Here is a 21,891-nt window from a genome sequence, read left to right as displayed (position 1 = left end):
GTTAATTTATTCCGAAATAGGAGAGCGCCTCATTGGCCGATAAACTCATACAGGGTCAGGTCTCCCGGGCCGTGCAGGCCGAGGAAAATTTTTCCTTGAAACAGGACTTCAACGAGTTAAGAAAAGTTCTGGACGACAAGGACGAGAGCCTCCGAATGGCTTTAAACCAGATTAGCTGGATCAAGGAGCTGGAAAACGGGGTAAAACTCCGTTTATTTTTGATTTATTTATTGTTAAGCTTGTCCCCTCCCCTCCTTTCTTTTATTTAATGGAGAAAAAAGAAAAATATGCTTTTTTCGGGATCTAGAGTGAACATCTCATTTTTTTAGTTTAAAAAATCGACCGAGGAATCTTCCCGTTTATTTGCAACAGCTGCTGCGGCGTAAAAGAAGAAATAATCTATGAATATTTTGGAACTTCTTATCTATAACGCTGCATTTATAGTAAGCATGATTTGTTCAAGCTATGCGAAATTAAGAGCTAGCGAAATCACAGCTATTATGCTTTTTGAAAAACGCTAATAGCTGTTGCGAATCATTTCGTTCCGTATTGACTTGCTTTTGTAAATTAGCATCGCTTAAGGAAATATCTCTTACTATAAAAGCAGCGTAGTAGATGAATATAAAAATTCTAGATAGTATAGAAATGATTAATAAAAATTTTGAGCCGGGCTTAGAGTCAAACTGAATTTTAACTAAATAGAGTAAAACTTGCCTAATTTGGACTCTTAATAATTCAGGTAACTCCCTAATTTGGCCAAAAAATTTGAGTCCCAATTATATCTTAATCTATTCACTTTTATGTATTTAGAAGGCTTTATAAATTGGGGAAATATCTAAGTTTGACAGAATGCATTTTTCCAACTGTACCCAAATTAGATAGGTTTTTTGTAAATTTATAAATTCAGTATCGGGATATTTACCCACACCAATTTTACGCATAATTTTAATGATCACTTTTCGATAATGTTTTTTTTATTATGTAAACAAAACAAACATATTTAATAATGCTGCTTATTAAAATTTCAATTTAACCACCTTTCGGTATATTTAATATTTTGATTTTCTCGTCTTATAAAGAAATAATTTTCGTATTTAAAAGCTTAAAATGTTTGTCTCATTTGAAAAGCACGTAACCTATATCAAATATCTACCCTACCCGATCCGTGGTCCTAGCCGAGCCATGGCTAAGAATCTTATGTGAAATATTTTTTTCGGATCGAAATAAGAGCGGGACGAACCGGGCCATTTTGATCTTTAATCTATATTGTGTTTTTTTTTAAAATTTTTTATATTTTCTATCATGTTTTTAAACATAACTTGTGACTGCTTTAAATTTGTTAGAAATCGCTTTAAAGGATACGCCATTATCAGCCTAAGACGGTAATTGATAGTAGACGCGATTTAACAGCCGGTTGAGTTTATAAAATTTTTTTAATAAAATATTTTTTTTTTATTTGTCATTAATTTCAGTCGTGATAACAATCTTATGAATTATTGATATATATAAATTAATCAAAGATTTTATATATACTATCAGCTGTTAAAACCGTGGTATTGCTGCTTTCCCTACAATTTCAACCTAAATATTTTGATTTAACATCAACTTTTGAACCAATACTTTATTTTTCTTCGGTATTTTAATGAATGATACAAATTCAGAACGAAGAACCTTCTCGAGTTGACCAAAAAAAATACGAAGAAGTAGTCAATACTCTCCAGCAAGAACTACTGGCCGTCAAGTACCGGGAGGCTGAATGCTTGTCCGGTTTAGACGATTACAATAAGAAATACGATCGATTGGAACACGTAAAAATATTTTTCCTTTTTTTTCTCCTATATCCCACCTTTCTTCTAATTTTTTATGAGGCCGGCAACCCTCTTTTTCTTTTATTTTGTCTAGAGGGAGAATATAAGGTTTACCTTAAGACATGAATTTGCCAAGCGTACTTTAAAATTTTTTCATTGAAATCACTATACAGGAATATCGAACCCTAAAAATGTCGAATGATAGCTTCAGGCAAGGTGGGCAACAAGAACTGGATTTTCTTAAACTCAAGGAAATCGAGTCACATGTTAAATCTCTCCGACAAAAAATTCAGGAATTCGCCACACAATGGGAAGTGAGTAAAAAAAACATATGTATATTTAATTATCTACTGAATCTTGAATTAATTTTACTCTATAATCCTTCCCTACAAACTAACTTCAACCCATCTTTATTTTTCTTTTTCAACTAACTCATTTTATATTTTAAACGTCTCATTTATTTTAGCAATATGTAGCTTGGACGACATCCCTTAACCAAACCCCCCCTTCCGCTTTACCGCTCCACTCCTCTCCCCCTCTTTTGCCGCCTTCCGACCTACTCACCTCTTCCCTTTTACATAACTCGAGTATAGCGGAACCTCCGCTAACTCACAACGGCGTTTATACTTCGCTAGACCTCACCGTTCTCCACACGGACCTTTGCAGGAAAGACAAGAAAGTTCTGAAGCAGTTGATCGATTACCTGGTAAACCTAAAGCTAAACGAGACTAACTTTCTGTCGGAGTCGGGTGATCTAAAGGCCCAGCTAGTTGAACTTCAGTCCCAGGTATTCCTATACTCTTTATTCACTGAAATTTTTGTTTTAATATTTGGCGTCTTGTAATTTAGTAACTTTTTAACTCACTTATAATTCCTTAAAAATTTTATCAAATATCTTGATTGCCAGCTTTTATAAATATTTTCAAAAATTAATTATAAAATTCATAAATATGGATTTTTCCTATTTTACAACTTAACTTAATTATTGGGGTTTTTGTAGGAATATTACGCATCTTTATTGGAACAGGCCTGGATATTCCTTCTATATTATAACTGAATAGTGCGATATTAAAATTGATCGAAAAATTAAATAAAGGATTAAATTATATTTTGCCTGCCATAAAACATTTTCTTTTTTACAAGGACAAATTTATAGTGTTGTTTAAAAGTTACTTTTGAAAAGTAACTAGTTACATCCTGAAGTGACGGTGCTTCAGTTAAGGTTAGACTGGTAAGGAGTTCGTCTTGCTGGGATCTCGTAAGTGGCATTTAAGTTATTATAAATAAATTACTCGTAAACTTTACTTTAAATTTTATTAATCTTAATCAAATATAAAAAGTTTTATACATCAAAAATATTTAAACATTAAAATTTATCCTTCAAAATTATTTTCCAAAAGAAAGTATATCATAATTTATTTAATCCAAAAAGTATCTTTATTCGAAGATTATATTTTTAAACTAAAATAAAAGTATATCTTTAGGTATAAAAATTTGTCCCTTTTATAGGGAAAATAAAACGCGCAATTATAAATTAAAATAAAATTGGCGCAGAGTGAAAAAAGGAACGTTTTTCAAAAAGGACTTGTGTTAGTTTTATCTTACATAATTAAAAATAAACCCTACCCCCTATACTTTCCAGAACTCTCATTATACCTCTGGATACAGGGCGATCTCCCGGACCTTTATATCTATATTACCTGAACACCTTACTAGGGACTCCAAATGTAAGAAAAACTCCTAATTATAAGAAAACACAAAATCCATATGTTTTACTTTAAATGTACTTAACTCAAAACAAAAGAAAATCTTTATTTAATTTTTATGTTATGTATTTAAGACAAAACAGAAGAAGGGTAAAAAAATAGAAAAATTTATTTAATTTTTATGTATTGAAGACAAAACAAAAGAAGGGTAAATAAGAAACTATTTTTAATTGAAGTTTATTTAAGGCTAAAGGATAGCAAACTAAATAAAATACCATATTTAACACTCCTCCCACTTTAAATAGGCAACGGGGAGGGGAGATCCCATGTCTCAACTAAGTTATAAAAAAATCTTTTAACATTTAGAGTTCCGAAAACGCCGAAAAAAATAACTAATTATCAAGATAAATCTAACTCTGAAAAACCTAATGCCAAACAAAAAATAAATAACTAAACTATCAATATAAAACTAATTCACATTCCTCCCACCCTAAATAGGCAACGGGGGGGGGGGTTTAATTGTTTTAAAAAAAGCCGCATATATTTAATGTTCGTGATTTGATTATTCGGGGGAAGGTAAATATTGATCAAAAAAATATATTTATAGTTAGGGATTTGATTCTTCGGGGGATTGTTTTTTTCTGATTTGTTTATCATTGAAGCTCTGTATTTCATGTTTAGTTTTTGTGATTATATTCAACAAGATAGAGGGGAAAATCGCTATGATATCCCTGCCTGAAATTGGCTTGTTATCCATATCGGTTATTAATATCGTTATGAATGAAGACTGTAGGTTGTGTTTTATCCTGGTCTTTATGGTACCTAGAATAGGAATTGGATGCCCGGAGTAAGATTTTACATGTTTTGTGGAAATGGATAACGGAAGGTCGCTAAAATGCCTTTTATAAATATCTCTTCCTAAGATGGATATGGGTGATCCAATATCGATTTCCATGATTGGAATGCATTGATAGTTATGGAGGTGTGATATGCTTCGGTTATTGTGTTTTAACATTGTTAATGGTTAGGGATGTGATACTGGCAAAAGGGTCTTTTGTAGTGTATATTTCCATGGTTAACAAATTTATTGTTTGATGATTTGCTGGATCGGTCGAGCTGCTCTATAGCATGTACTACATTATTTGTTATGGCTTGGTTTGGTTCGTGTTGTAAGGTGGTGTTTGTACTTCTAACTGTATAGGTTTGTTGTTTTAGACAATTTCGCTTTATATGACCTATTCGTCAATAACATTTGGGAGTTTGGTATTGTCTATGTTGGTTATACCATGACCACTGTGATGAATTGTTGGAAGAAAAATTCCGAAGTAAAAGAAAACACAAAAACCATATGTTATACTTTAAATATACTTAACTCAAAACAAAAGAAAAACTTTATTTAATTTTTATATATTTAAGACAAAACAAAAGATAGGTAAAAAAGAAAACTATTTTTAATTGAAGTGTATTTAAGGCTAAAGGATATCAAACTAAATTAAAATAAAATCCATATTTAATACATCCTTAAGGATTAATTAATTTCATTATTTCAAAACGTTATTAGAGACTTACAGTTAAAAGCTAATTGTAAGTTCAATATATATACCATCATTTTTAATATAATTTGTTTTATTATATAAACTTTTTTACAAATTTTAATTAAAGTAAATAATGAAAACATAACTGAATCATGCAAATTTTGTTCACTCAGATATTTTTTTTATAATTGTTATATTAAGATAAACGCCCAAACGAAATCTGTCGAAAGTGCAAATAAAAATTTCCAATATTATAGGGACAAATTCGAAGAGTACTATAACCGCGACACCGACACTCAAAAGAAAATGAAATCCTTGCAATATGACTTATCCGAATCGCAATCTCAGGTAAATATTATTAAGCTTCATATTATGGCACTCACATAACACTTTCTTCTTTATTGACGATATCTTGCTCCTACGGTTTAGTCTTATATATTTATCTAATAGAATCCAGCCCATAAATCTCCATTTTCCTCAGACTAATTCTTTCATATAAATTCCCATTTAATTTGTCGTCACTCAAAGTTCAATCCTAAGTATTCGAAGAATCGACCCTCTCTACTTTTTGTTCACCTACTTTTAGGTCATGTTCTTCTCCATATAAAAGGAATCAGATAGAGGCACCATATAAGTCGAGTTGTTTTCTATTCACCTTTATCCAAATTTTCATCACCACTAGGAATAAAGAAAGGTTTAAAGCTGGCCCTTGATAGACAACTTAACATTATATTCCAAATACAGACTCCGTCACTGCTTCTAATGATCGTTTCATTATTACTACATGCCTTATGTTATTTTTATATAGACTTATGGAATCTTCTTTTTTTCTTCAACACCGCTATATTAAATTACTGGGACCTCGATCATAAACCATATCTTAATCAATGAATCTGTTTCTAGATATTTTTTTGAAAGCAATTGATTAATGCAAAGAGAAACTAATTTGCCAAAGAATATTTTTTTTAATCATCAACATTTTAAATGTTCAAAGTAATACAATATTTTACCATTTCAATTCTTTATAAATATAAATTACCAAAAAAATGAGATATATTTGAAATTAAGATTTAGTAAAAATGTTCAACAAAAATGTTAAGCTAGTAAACTTTGTTATTATTTTGATTCAATTAAAAACAATAGTATAAAATGATGAACAATATTCAGACTTCTTAGCGATATTTTTAAAATTTATCGAAACCGATACAAATACTAAATATATTAGCCGATAGATTACATTGTCGATACATGCTTTCAGTATCGGAAATTTTTATTAATCATTAATTAATAGATCTATATTAAATAATACAATATATATTTTATAAATATTATTATTTGATCTTTCCAATAAATCATTGAAAGTTTCTATAAAGGGGGCATCCCCTCCTATCAGTTAAAACATTATTAGAGACTTCAATACGCCTTCAATTGGTAAGGAATGAACTAGTTTTTTAATTTGTAAATGACTGTTTATTCACATCTAACCAACAACAATATATTTATTCCCTGTGGTTTCAACAATCTGCTCATTTGGGAGAATCTAAATCTCTAATCAAACTAATTATACAAAAAAGTCATAAAACAATCCCAAGGGCCCTTTTGATCAAACAAAAAATCAGCTTCGAAATTTTACGTTACAATTTTAAATTATTTAAAGATTCATATGGTAAAAAATATTTTTAATATGAATTTTAAATTTTATTTCTAAATATTATCTTATATATATTTACATGTTATTTTTAAATTCCTTATCACTAATACAATTAATTTAGAAATGACTATTTATTAGTGAAATGATTAGATTTTTACTCGAATGATTAGATTTTTACTCTTATTATGCTAAAAATTATCTGGGTTTTGTTTTATCTTTTAATCTTCATCATAGTGTAGCATAGGCTCATGCTAAAGATGCTACCTTTTTTAGAAGCTTGATGTATATGGGAAACTGGGAAGATTGACAGTTCTTTAACTAACTCTTGTATCAGTTTTTCTTTTCTCTTTCTATTATTTGGGTGGATCCAATCCCATTCAAATTTTAAGCAAGGGTCAACATGTGGCGATTACTTATCATATATTGATTTTTTTTAGCTTATTATCTTAAAGATCATAATTGTTTTCATCTGAGCTTCAGTTTTGTTTCGAATATCCTTATTATCACTGAAATCTTTAAAAGGATTTTACACATTTTAAATGGCGGAATGAAAAAATATTTATGCCTTAATGAAGTTACGTTTATTGTCTTGGATATTTTGTTATGGAGACAAAAACCTTTTCAAATCTTTTGCTATCATCAAATGTTTGTCTTCTTTTTAGTTTTTATGTGTCAATGACTCGGATTAATATTTAATCAAAAAACGATTTGATATTTTAATGTACATATTTTAAAATTTGTATTAAAAAAGATAGAATTAACTCTAATTTAAGAAGAAAAAAGTATCTATTTTCTCTGCAATTTTCTCTGATATCGATGCATAAAATGTATGTAAAATATTAAAAGTATCACCGATACCGTTCGATACATTATCACAGTACTAGTTGTTTTGTTTGCTTTAATAAATGTTAATAAGTGCAAAGAACGTGCAAATTAATGATTTAAGAAATAAAATTTACTATGACAATATATTTTGATGAATGAAAAGGGTAACTTATGGGAAAGTCAAGAGATATGCCAGGATTTGAAAAAAAACACGACGGACGACAACTGCTAATCAGGTGTCCATAGAGTAGTGTTGTTTATTAGCTTGGTCGTAAAATTTAAGACCAAATTCAGTGCTCAGGTCTGCTCTGAACACGAACCCGGAGCACAGACCCAGGGTTCAGACCCTTTGTTTAGACCCGGGATTGGTTTATACTCGGAGTCCAGACCCGTGGTTTAGACCTGTGGTTTAGGCCCGGTGTCCAGACTAGTGATTCAGACCCAGGGTCCAGACTCGTGGTTTAGACCAGGGGTTCAGATGAATAATGTTATTCCAAATAGTTCAAACAAAAATTATTTACCAAAAGTAAAGAAGCAGCAAAACACAATGGTGTTTTCTGGTGTTAGATACTCAGCTTCGGGTTAAAAAAATTTTAATCGGTCCACCTAGGGTTTAAAGATACCAAAAAATATATTAAAATGAGTTATTACGTTGGTTAACCGAGCTATTATTTCCAGCCATACGAATTTTGCTACGATTTGAAAAATCACTTTTTTTTCTAAATAAAGGATAAATCAGAGTTTTTCTGGGATTAAGACAAGGACAATTAGTATTAAATTTAACTTTATACATAAATTAAAATGCTTTTTATTTAAATTTTTAAATTAAAATATTTTCAGTCAGGGCTAAAAGGAAGGTGCTAGTGACTGAAATAGTGTTTTAAAAAAAATTGAAATTCAGGCCAAAAAAAATTGAATTTGCAGAGCTCTGCCTCGCCTAGAGTAAACTTGCTTTTTATTATCCCCTTCACAGTTAGTGCGAATGGCGAAGTATACAAAAATGAATGTGAAATTTTTATAATCATTAATTTCAGGATTCAAAAAATAATATATTATTATTATTAAATGTAATAATATGATGTGATTCAATATAAGTTAATTAAAATAACACATATACTTTTAAAAACTTGAAAGAAAATATTGAGAAAAACATTATTATTTTTATAAACTTCCGGTAATTTAACTTAAATTAAAACTTATAATAGTTATTTTTTAATTTTAAACTTATAATAATTTTTTTTTAAATTATGGACTCAATAAATACCCGATTATAGTCGGGAAATTAAAGCAATAAAATCAAAACTTACCTGGATGAATTATCATCTATTTTGCAGTTGAATTATTGATAATGCGCCCATTCATCGTGCCCATATAATAACTCAAAATTTTCAAAATATAGCATACTTCCATCTTGTTTCCCGCAACTAAACCCCAAAATTTATTTGGAGTCTTGAAAAATCAATATTGATCTATATATCCCAAACCAAATAACAGAATTCATATAATCGAGGCAATTACTAGTCTTTTTCTTAATTTCACAGCCTTCTCTCACATACGATACGGTATATCGAAGAGGGAATCCGATCTATTACTTTGAACGATTAATTTAATAGATAATTACACAAATTATTATATAATATAAATATATTTTTTCGTTATATTATGTGCAATACAAATAGAAAAATAAATATATTTTGATCTTTTATATACAGGGTTGCTGGTGTTTTATTAGGTAATACATTAAAAACAGGACCATTAAGTGGTATAATAAATAAGTTTGAAGTGTTTAAAAAATAGAAATACCTCATTTATGTAATGAAAGAAAAATTTATTAATTAAATATATAAAAAATTTTAATTACAAAAAATAATTTTTTAAATTTAAAATGTTTAATATTAATTATATTTTATCCAATAATGCCAATGATAGTTTTAGAAATTCCTCTTTATTTAATAATCAAAATAATCCCACGTATTCATCATCAATATTTGATAATTCTTTTTCTATTCCAGTATTTTCGCAATCTGCCATAAGTGCCAATTCTACAATAATAAACCGTATAAACTCACCGACAATTCTACCCAAAAAGAAAATATAATTGTTGTAATAAAGAGAAAATTGAAATAATAACAAAATTGTTATCCCAGCCCGAGATGGAAAGAATGAAAATAAAAGATATTGATATGTCAATAGCCTCGGTAAACAAATTACTAGACATGATATTTTGGAAGATGATATTATCTTCTTACACGGCATTTGGTGCTGATCATATTATAAGAGTTGCTTTCATCCATTTCACATAAAGTAAAATACTTACGTAAAATGGTAAAAGATTCTCATTCTCACTTATATCTGCTGTTACATCAATAGTTGAAGCAATAGAATCTTCTAAATCTATAATGGACATTTACATTTACCTATTAAAATAAATATTAATATATTATTATAAATTTATATTAAATAACTTGTAAGAGCTCTAAATCTCGTAAAATTTAGGAAATGAATAAATATATCTATAAAAATGTTGGAATGGAAGTTGATAATGGAAGTTGATAAAATATGAAGATAGATATTTTTTTAAATATTTTAATTTAATTTTCAAAATTTTTATTTTATTTATTGCTTTTTAAGTAAAAAATAAATTTTTAAAAAGATCGGGATCTAATTTTAAACAAAATGATCTCGATCCTCAATTTAAGTCAGAATCATAAATCTCGTAAAATTGACAAATTTGCGATCGAATCCAGGATCGTCGATCTTTTGATTCGATCTTTTAACAACTCTGGTTTTATAATACCATAAAGATTTATATTTTGTGTATTCTTTCTTATTATGAGTGTAGAACCATGTAATGGCGTCATGAACTAGATTTTGATCTGAGTTCCTTATAATGTGAGCTAGGAATTAAATGCGACGTTTTTTTAATGTAATATGAATTGGAGTGTGTTTTGAAATTCTCCATAAATTATTATTAGATAGTACTTTTGGGTAAAAGATGCCATTTATAGTTCGGAGGCAGTTATTTATGAATGATTGTAATCTTCTATTTTCTGTTTTATTAATTTCCCATAAATCTCCGCCAAATAATAATATAGGAATTATAATAGAATTGAAAATTCTTAATCTGGTGTATACAGAAATCTCTTTCGTTTTCCAAATTTTCATATATTTATAAAACGCCCCGCCTCTCTCGCTTTTTGTATTCTAATTTTTAATTCTTCTTTACAGCAGCTCTTGTTGTCCAACAATATGCCTAAGTATTTAATTTTATCTAATATCTTAATAATATTACCACCAATTATGATATTTGGATTTTGGACTGCACTATTGGAAGGAAGAATGACTGTTTTGTTAAAATTTATTTTTAGACTTAAATTTTTTAGTAAGTATAACAGATTTTCCGTTTCTTTGATGCTTAAAGACACAATAGCGATGTCATCTGCATATGATATTATCCTATTTTCTAGATGTAATTTTGCATTTAAGCTCAGGTCCATTAAACTCGCGGCTCCCGAGACTTCATTTATAATTTTATACATTATGATATTAAACTTAAGAGGTGAAAGTACACATCCTTGTTTCACACCTTTCTTAATCCTAAAAGGGGGGGGGGGTGTCTTATTGTTGATTATGATACAACCGGTAAGATTCGGTGGTTTTTTTAATATGTAAATTATATTTGATTCAATCCCGCATTCCAGCAGCGTCTTCCATAAAGCATCATGATTTACATTATCAAAAGTTCTGCTGAAATCAACGAAAGTGAAGTAGGCGGGAATTTTATATTTCCAACATTTTTGCATTATTATTTTTAGTGCTAAAATTGGTTCTAGTATATTTTTCTTTGGTCTATAGGCACAAATATATTTCGGAAGCAAGGTTGGTAGAGATGACATGATTTTGTTTTTTATTAGAGCCATGAATATTTTAGACACAGTAGATGTGAGGGCAATCGCATCGTAAATCTTTAAAAAATTTTGGGTCTTTTATTTTTGGGAAATTATATAATAAAGAGATATTCCATTCTGCAGGGGTTTTTTCGGTTTCCCATATTTCATTAAAAAGAGATAATAAAAGGGAGGATATAGTTCTAGGAGCAATTTGAGATGTTCAGCTTTTTTTATCAAGTCCGGGAGCTTTATTAATACGCAATTTTTTAATTACTTTTATAATTTCATCCGTGGAGAAACCCTACGGGGGCGGAACTAAGTGCTCATTTATGTTTGTTGGGCAGATAGCTCTTCTTGAGTCAAAGACCATCATATAATAATCAAGCCATAGTGCAATTTGTTCTTCTTTATCAAAGATTTGCTTTCCATTTGCTAAAACTAAATAGGAAAGTTTTTTAAAGCTCTACGGTTTGCAAAAATAATTCAATTCTTTATAACATAGATTCTATTTTCTTTCATATCTTTATCAATTTCAAAGGCTTTTTTTGCAATGTATCTTCTTCTATCACTCCTCAACAATTTTTGTACATCTTTCCACAATTCTTTATTCAGGTTGTTACCTTCTCTAAGTTGACTAATTTTTGCTATTGTTTCATTTGTTAACCATTCACTTCTTGAATAAATATTTATATTAGGTAGCCTATTATAAGAATCTGTAATTTTTTGAATAGGTTCCAGCATTCATCAATATTTCCATTCGAGGACATATTTAGAGAATTATCTCCTTTTCTGACAAGTATTTGATCGAATAGCAACAAATCATCCTGCGATTGAGCTTTAATTTGTTTTCTGGAGAAGGAGGGGTTTTAAGAGATTTGCCCTGTAAAAAGAAGTATTTGGACTAACCTCATTATGGTAACCCCATATATTTTTTATAGTTATTTTGGCTACTACTATTCTATGATCTGACAATTTAATATTAGTAGACACTATAACATTATCAAACCACCCGTGAATATTTGATATGAAAAAATCTATCTGGGATTTCTGATTAGCTCTTACAAAAGTATAAGTGTTTATCTCACGATGGTGAAAAAAAGTATTTTAAAGTTTTTGTTTTTACAAAGATCTAGTAATTTTTTACTATCTTCACTATTGAATTGTTGTAAAGTTGCATTTCCGATAATATTCATATTAGCATACTCTATAATTTTACCAATTTTATTTTTGATATTTGAAAATATTTTAGAATTTCTTAAATGTAATCTATTTTGAAATTTCGTATCAATTTATTTCGATAAAAATATGATAATTATAAATTTTTATTATAACTTCTATAAAATAATTAATACATAAAAAATATAATTATAATTTATCAAAATATTCCATTGTTCCAAGAATTTGATGATGGAACCTTTTTAGAATTAAAAGAGTTAATATTATAATTTTTAATACAAATCAATTAAAAGGATTACCTAATTAATCAGTTGCCCGCGATAACCCAACTCCAAATAGCTTTGCACATGATTGTAAAAGTTAGTAAAATCATAAGGAATAAATCCATGTGAGAGCTGAATAATATTCCCAATAATTTCATCTCTTGAATTAGGGCAGGGATTTATTGCTCGGTATTTATTTTTCATGACTCCAAAAAAATTTTCAATGGGATTTAGCTGAGGTGAATATGGTGGTGGGTATTCAATTCTATCTTTATAAGCATCGATAAGATGGCTTCTATGGATAGATGCATTATCCATTACAATAATTGCGTCTGGTGGTAAGACACTGATAAGCTCTGTCATAAAATCACGGAATAATAACCCATTATAAACTACTTCGATTATTTTATAATGGATTGCCACTCCAATTCCAATTGTACAAAGTATGCTTACATTTTTAATCTTAGAGGATGGGATTTTATTATTGCACGGACATTGTATGATGCCCAGGCGTAGATTGGTACAACATGCAAGTTTATTCCAGTTTCATCTAAGAAATATAATTTTTCTCTTGGGGTATTTATGATCTTTACACAATAGATTTGACGAATATTAATTGCCCCAGGATTATTTCTTCTATCAGGCTCCTTGCCAGCTCTTTTTTTCGACCAACCTATATTTTTGATATATTTACAATTTTTGTTTTTGGACTACCAGGGGGTAAATTTTCTATTATCTCCTGGATAGTAAGAGTATTATTTTCGATTATGATGCGTCTTTCAATTACGGAAGTTTCTTTTTTCTTACTTCCTCTTTTTTGAATACTATATTCTTTTAAAGGATCTCCATTTATATCTGGGAATGTGTCCTGTTTAAATTTATGGACTGATGCTGTAGACATTTCAACGTATTTTGAGATGTCTTTAATTTTTGTTGTCTTCAGGCATTGATAATATTTTGTAACAGTATCTATTTTTTTCTTTATTCTAATATTTGTGTATTCTTATTAATCTTTGAATTCTCTACGAAGTATGGGAGTTTTCATTTAAATTGGAAAAATTAGTATTACTATTGGATAATAAAGATTCTATAAACATTTTTTTAAATTAATTTTAAAAAAATTTAATAAATATTTTACTATAACACATTTTTTAATAAAGAAAATACATTTCTTTTCGGTTATGGGCCGCTATTACTACTATTAAAAAATGTTAAAAAAGCAAATAAGCTAAAATGGCTGTCAAAATGGCCCCTATAGGTTTGAAGCGAGAGATTTAAAAATTTAACTTTTACAGATTAGACAGATTTTACTATTTAAAGTAATTTATGTAATTAAAAATTTAATAATATAAATTTAAGAAAATATACAATTCTAATATTAATAATTTTAGTATATATGTTAGCGTCAATGTGTTATTTTCGGCAATGTACATTTTTAAGATTATTATTTTACATATAATAATTTTTAGATAATATAAATATAATATTTTTATAAAATGATTTTTGATCGCTAACTTTTAATATTTTTTAATATTATATTTTACGTATTTTTTCCTGATATATCTTTTGATCGCTAATTTTTAATATTATTTTTTGTATTTTTTTCTGATATATTCTTTTGATCGCTAATTTTTAATATTATTTTTAAATATTTTTTAAGATTATTTTTTACGTATTTTTTTCTGATATACCTTTTGATCGCTAATTTTTAATATTATTTTTATTTTAAGATTATTTTTTACGTATTTTTTTCTGATATATCTTTTGATCTCTAATTTTTAATATTATTTTTAAATATTTTTTAAGATTATTTTTTACATACTTTTTTCTGATATATCTTTTGATCACTAATTTTTAATATAATTTTTAAATATTTTTTAAGATTATTTTTTTCTGACATATCTTTTGATCGCTAATTTTTAATATTATTTTTTGTATTTTTTTCTGACATATCTTTTGATCGCTAATTTTTAATATTATTTTTTGTATTTTTTTCTGATATATCTTTTGATCGCTAATTTTTAATATTATTTTTAATAATTTTTTAAGATTATTTTTTACGTTTTTTTTTCTGATATATTTTTTGATCGCTAATTTTTAATTTTAAATATTTTGTAAGATTATTTTTTACGTATTTTTTTCTGACATATCTTTTGATCGCTAATTTTAAATATATTTTAAGATTATTTTTTACATATTTTTTTCTGATATATCTTTTGATCGCTAATTTTTAATATTATTTTTAATAATATTTTTAAATATTTTTTAAGATTATTTTTTACATACTTTTTTCTGATATATCTTTTGATCACTAATTTTTAATATAATTTTTAAATATTTTTTAAGATTATTTTTTTCTGACATATCTTTTGATCGCTAATTTTTAATATTATTTTTTGTATTTTTTTCTGACATATCTTTTGATCGCTAATTTTTAATATTATTTTTTGTATTTTTTTCTGATATCTCTTTGGTAAGCGGAAAATAATTCCCCGGAAAAAAAATCCCGGAAAAAAATTCCCGGAAAAAAAATCCCCGGAAATTAATTCCCTGGAAAAAAAATCCCCGGAAAATAAATTCCCGGAAATTAATTACCCGGAAAAAAAATACCCGGAAAATAATTGCCCGGAACAAAATTCCCCAGAAAATAATTCCCAGGTAAATAATTCTCCGGAAAAAAAATCCCCGGAATAAAATTCCCCTGGAAAATAATTCCCCGGAAAAAATTTCCCCACTATACATTGAATTGCTAATGCATTGCTAAACTGCATTGCTAAAAGGCAATCAATCATTATCAATTATAAATCAATCAAAAATTTATTACGTATATTTTTTTAATGATAATTTTTTAAACTTTTTTAAAATATATTTAAATCATTTTTTTATTATAAATGAAGAATACTGATTAAATGATATAGTATATAATTTTATTTTTATTTAATATTATTAATAAGAAATTTATTTTTCTAGTACATTTTATTCAATTTTAAAAATTAACAAATATATATCCGTAAGAGGGCGTTATATGTTTTAATATGTATCATTTTAGGAAACCGGAATGATGATTGGATAGCATTTTTTTTATATTTGGGTATATATATACATATGAAAAACCTAAAAATTAAAAATTTTTTTAGGTTTCTTTGATGTTTAATGAGTAGGTTTAGAATAGTAAAACAATGGAAATTTTTTAAAGTAAATATTGCTGGCGTTATTTATCAAAATCTCTTCATTTTTGTTTTATACGTGTATATTTACGTGCTAAGCATTATTCTAAAAAATATTTTGAAAATAATTTGGAGCTCAAAACCGATCACTCACTAAATATTTGATTGATCAAATTTGCTATTAAGATAAATTGAAAAATTGATTTTTGTTTTATGTATCTATAAATACGTATAAAACATAATTCCAAAAAATATTTTAAAAATATCGTGATTTGACCCAAAAACCGACCGAATGACCAAATACTGCATTGCTGGCGTTATCCATGGAAAAATCTTCATTTTTGTATTATACGCGTATATATATACGTGCTCAGCATTATCCTAAAAAATATTTTGAAAATAATTTGATTTGACTGATTGCCGAGCTCAAAACCCCACTTACTAAATATTCGATTGATAAAATTTACAAGTAATATGATTCGAAAAATGTTCATTTTTTGTTTTATATATCTATAATTACGAGTAAAACATATACGAGTCGGTTATCCGCCAAACCACGATATTTTTAAAATATTTTTTGGGATTATGTTTTATATGTATTTATAGATATATAAAACAAAAATGAACAATTTTCAAATTATATTACTAGTAAATTTGAATCTAGGAAAATAATTCCCCGGAAAAAAAATCCCGTGACCCGGATCTGCTCTGCAGTATTTAATTAAATAGAAATGTTTTTTAAAGTCAAATTTCTTCGAGGATTTGAGATTTTAAATAATAAAACGAAAGTTAAATAAATCTAGTTCACCTTTACACACTTTCATCAACTTTTAGGTATTTATTGAAAAATTATTTTTACACAAATTTTAATCATTTTTTTAGAAATATGATAAAAGGCTTTTCACAGTTTACTGACTCTTAAATAGCGCCCCTTTTTGTTTTTACAAGGATAAGCTATTAAATAATATAATTTTATAAATTTTGTGGCTAAATAGGAAATTAGCAATTCAATCTGATACCCTCTATTTGATAAATATTATTTTACTGAAGTATTTACCTACTTTAAGAATTTAACTGACTGAATACAAAATCACTATAAAACTTGCAAAATTATATTTTTTACTGCCCAATTTTAATTAAATACTGCCAAAAGTAATGAAAAATGCTGACCACTTTAATCAAAATACATCCAGAGGTGATTATCAGCAGTGAGTATTATATTTTTCTAATCTAAATAAATTTGGTCAATCGAATATTTAGTGAGTGATCGGTTTTGAGCTCGGCAATCGGTCAAATCAAATTATTTTCAAAATATTTTTTAGAATAATGCTTAGCACGTAAATATACACGTATAAAACAAAAATGAAGAGATTTTGATAAATAACGCCAGCAATATTTACTTTAAAAAATTTCCATTGTTTTACTATTCTAAACCTACTCATTAAACATCAAAGAAACCTAAAAAAAATTTTTAATTTTTAGGTTTTTCATATGTATATATATACCCAAATATAAAAAAAATGCTATCCAATCATCATTCCGGTTTCCTAAAATGATACATATTAAAACATATAACGCCCTCTTACGGATATATATTTGTTAATTTTTAAAATTGAATAAAATGTACTAGAAAAATAAATTTCTTATTAATAATATTAAATAAAAATAAAATTATATACTATATCATTTAATCAGTATTCTTCATTTATAATAAAAAAATGATTTAAATATATTTTAAAAAAAGTTTAAAAAATTATCATTAAAAAAATATACGTAATAAATTTTTGATTGATTTATAATTGATAATGATTGATTGCCTTTTAGCAATGCAGTTTAGCAATGCATTAGCAATTCAATGTATAGTGGGGAAATTTTTTCCGGGGAATTATTTTCCAGGGGAATTTTATTCCGGGGATTTTTTTTCCGGAGAATTATTTACCTGGGAATTATTTTCTGGGGAATTTTTTTCCGGGTAATTATTTTCCTGGGGATTTTTTTCCGGGGAATTAATTTCCAGGGATTTATTTTCCTGGGGATTTTTTTTCCGGGGAATTAATTTCCGGGGATTTATTTTCCGGGAATTTTTTTCCGTGATTTTTTTTCCGGGGAATTATTTTCCGGGATTCATAAAAGTGACAATTGTCATAATCTATATTTTTGAACTTTTTTGAGTTTTTTTAAAGTAAATAGGTAAAAATATGTTTTGTAAACATGTTAAATTAACATTTCAGTTAAAGTGTACTATGGAAAAGTGACAATTGTCATAATCGATATTTTTAAACTTTTTAAAGTAAATAGGTAAAAATATGTTTTGTAAACATGTTAAATTAATAGTTCAGTTAAAGTGTACTATATAAAAGTGACAATTGTCATAATCTATATTTTTGAACTTTTTTGAGTTTTTTTAAAGTAAATAGGTAAAAATATGTTTTGTAAACATGTTAAATTAACATTTCAGTTAAAGTGTACTATAGAAAAGTGACAATTGTCATAATCGATATTTTTAAAGTAAATAGGTAAAAATATGTTTTGTAAACATATTAAATTAATATTTCAGTGAAAGTGTACTATAGAAAAGTGGCAATTGTGATATTCGTTATGTTTGAACTTTTTTGAGTTTTTTTAAAGTAAAGGTAAAAATATGTTTTGTAAACATGCTAAATTAATATTTCAGTGAAAGTGTATTATAGAAAAGTGGCAATTGTCATAATCGTTATTTTTGAACTTTTTTGAGGGAATTTTATTTATAACTATATAACAATTGTCACTTTTCTATGTTTAATTTAAGTTGTTTACAATATATATTTTTACCTATTACATTAAAAAAATTCAAAAAAGTTCAAAAATAACGATTATGATAATTGTCACTTTTCTTTGGTACATCTTCACTGAAATTTTAATTTATCTTGTTTACAATATATATTTTTACCTATTTACTTCAAAAAAGTTCAAAAATAACGATTATGACAATTGTCACTTTTCTTACATCTTCACTGAAATTTTAATTTAACTTGTTTACAATATATATTTTTAGCTATTTATTTGAAAAAAACTCAAAAAGTTCAAAAATAACGATTATGACAATTGTCACTTTTCTATGGTACATCTTCACTGAAATTTTAATTTAACTTGTTTACAATATATATTTTTAGCTATTTATTTTAATAAAATTCAAAAAAGTTCAAAAATAACGATTATGACAATTGTCACTTTTCTATGTTACATCTTCACTGAAATTTTAATTCATCTTGTTTACAATATATATTTTTAGCAATTTATTTTAAAAAAATTCAGAAAAGTTCAAAAATAACGATTATGACAATTGTCACTTTTCTATGATACATCTTCACTGAAATTTTAATTTAACTTGTTTACAATGTATATTTTTACCTATTTACTTTAAAAAAACTCAAAAAAGTTCAAAAATAACGATTATGACAATTGTTACTTTTCTTACATCTTTACTGAAATTTTAATTTAACTTGTTTACAATATATATTTTTAGCTATTTATTTGTAAATTCAAAAAAGTTCAAAAATAAAGATTATGACAATTGTCACTTTTCTATGGTACATCTTCACTTAAATTTTAATTTAACTTGTTTATTTTTATAGTCAAAACAATAGATTCTTTATTATAAAATTGTTTCATATATATAGTCTTTTATAATTATGTCATTTAACTACTACTAATATGCAATTACATTGACCTCCATAAGATAATATAAAATGTAAGAAATATATAATTCAAATAGCGTAACCTTTTAAAATATATATAAACATTCAAATATAACATATCTTCTTTCCCACCGAGTTAAGATCGTCTATCAATCTTTTTATTACCAAGTTCAAGTTCATCTATTAATCTTTTTGTTGGCATTCGTTCCCTTGTTGGATAACGCGGTTGCCTTCCTTTTTGACTTGGTTCAATTGGTATTATTGATTTGGTTTCGTCTGGTTCTTCCCTTATTCGTAGTTGATCTGCATGTTTTCGTACTATTTTATCTTTTTCTTCTACGTTATACAAGAATTTCTTGTTGATTTATTATTTTACCTTCATGCCATCCTTTTTCAAGTGGATTTTTTATCCAAACTAATTCGTTATCTCCAAAATCTCTATGTATGCCTTTGTTTAACTGACCGTGTTTTACTACAGAGGTTTCTAATTTTTGAGTAATTGATGGTTTCACCCAATCTAATAAAGTATTTAGTCTTCTCCCCATAAATAGTTTGACAGGTATTCGGCCCGTTGAGGAATGTTCGGAATTTCTATATGTAACTAATACTTCATTAAGGCATTTTTCCCCATCATTTAATTTTTCTCTATTAGCAAAATACCGATTTTTTATAGTTTGTATGCATCTTTCAACTAATCCGTTACTTCTCGGATGTTATGGTGTAGTTTTTATGTGTTGTATATTCTTATTTTTGCACCATTTGTAAAATTCATTTGAAATGAATTGTGGACCATTGTCTGTGACAATTTGATGTGGAACACCATATCGTGTAAGCCATTTTTCTAATCTATTTATTAAATTTTTACTTGTGGTATCTTTTATTCTATCGATCTCTATCCATTTTGAATATGCATCGATAAATGTACCCTTTCCCAGGGTTGTGCTGGCGGATTCCATGGGTATACGGCAATCTTTACGATGTTTTTGACACCCAATACAGCGGTTGACTAATTTTTCGACATCTTTATCTAATTTTTCCCACCATATATAATGTCTCGTAATGGATTTCATCGATGTAATACCGGGATGACCTGTATGTAATATCTGTAAAACTCGTTTTTGTAGGGAATATGGAATTATTAAGCAACCATTCCAAAATAGGATACCGTCATCATTTTCTATTTCATCTATTCTTGTTCTAAAAGCTTGTAATTTTGGTGCTTGATTTTGTATATTTGTACCATTTAATAATATTTTTACTCTTCTTAAAATTGGATCTTTAGCAGTTTCATCTCTAAGTTCTTTTCTTGATAGAGTTAATGTGTCATAAGTAAGATTTCGTATATATTTCACTGTTTTATTTTCACTTGTTATTTTATTATCATTTTTCTCTATTGGGTTTCTCGATAAAGCATCTGCAATTATATTACTTGCGCCATTCTTATACATTTTTGTATTATTTTCCAATTGTAGTTTTACTGGTTTGACATTTTTTATTAATCCTAATTTATTATCAAACACCGTAGCAAATTCTTTATATAGTTTGTTAATATTTACGTTACCATTATCATTGTATTTATATCTATTGTTGATCATATTGATTTTTACATTTTTTGGTAACGATAAGTCAAATTCGATAATCCCTGGAAATCCAAATAGAGCTGCATCATTTGTTTGTGTGACTAATAATGGAAGCCATTTTATGTTATTATTCAATTGTACCTTTACATCAGCTTCACCCATAATTTTTATTCTATTATTTCCATATGTAGTTGGTGCTTTAGCCCTTCTAAGTTTTGGCCTTCCGATTTTATTCCATATTATTTCATTAATAATGGTTACTGCCGAGCCAGTATCATATTCCATTTTAATTTTTTGGTTGTTTATTAATACCTCAATTGTTAGATGTTGCCCATATTTGTATATTTTTCTTATTGAGACATCCGAATCGTCTTCTTTATTATTGTAATTTGTTCCGTAAATCTTTTCTTTAGCTTTACAACATACGGCGAAGTGGTTTGGTTTCCTACATTTGCTGCACAATTTTCCGTAGGCGGGACAATTTCTAATAGCATGAAACCGATTACAGAAATAGCATGGTTTTCTCCAATTACTATTATTATTTGTATGGTAGTTATTATACCCGGGCACTAATTGTCTTTTTACATATGCTTTATTATCATTTTGATAGTGC

At 27.2% G+C, this 21,891-nt stretch overlaps 1 protein-coding gene across 2 annotated transcripts in view; it reads left to right on the top strand.

The window, feature by feature from the left end:
* LOC135922692 (ecotropic viral integration site 5 ortholog-like) overlaps positions 1-21,891 on the top strand; it is a 92,969-nt gene that overhangs the window by 45,940 nt on the left and 25,138 nt on the right. For both annotated transcript variants that reach the window (XM_065457126.1, XM_065457125.1), the window contains 5 exons: positions 21-200; positions 1,662-1,808; positions 1,982-2,122; positions 2,275-2,595; positions 5,251-5,397. In XM_065457126.1, coding sequence (XP_065313198.1) covers positions 21-200; positions 1,662-1,808; positions 1,982-2,122; positions 2,275-2,595; positions 5,251-5,397 — 936 coding nt within the window. The remainder of the gene's footprint in view (positions 1-20; positions 201-1,661; positions 1,809-1,981; positions 2,123-2,274; positions 2,596-5,250; positions 5,398-21,891) is intronic.

The sequence above is a fragment of the Gordionus sp. m RMFG-2023 genome, chromosome 1, assembly GCF_954871325.1.
Source record: "Gordionus sp. m RMFG-2023 chromosome 1, tfGorSpeb1-WG-v2, whole genome shotgun sequence".
Classification (NCBI taxonomy): Eukaryota; Metazoa; Nematomorpha; class Gordioida; order Chordodea; family Parachordodidae; genus Gordionus; species Gordionus sp. m RMFG-2023.
Note: the sequence above shows the minus strand (reverse complement) of the source record. Positions and strands in the feature narration are given on the sequence as shown.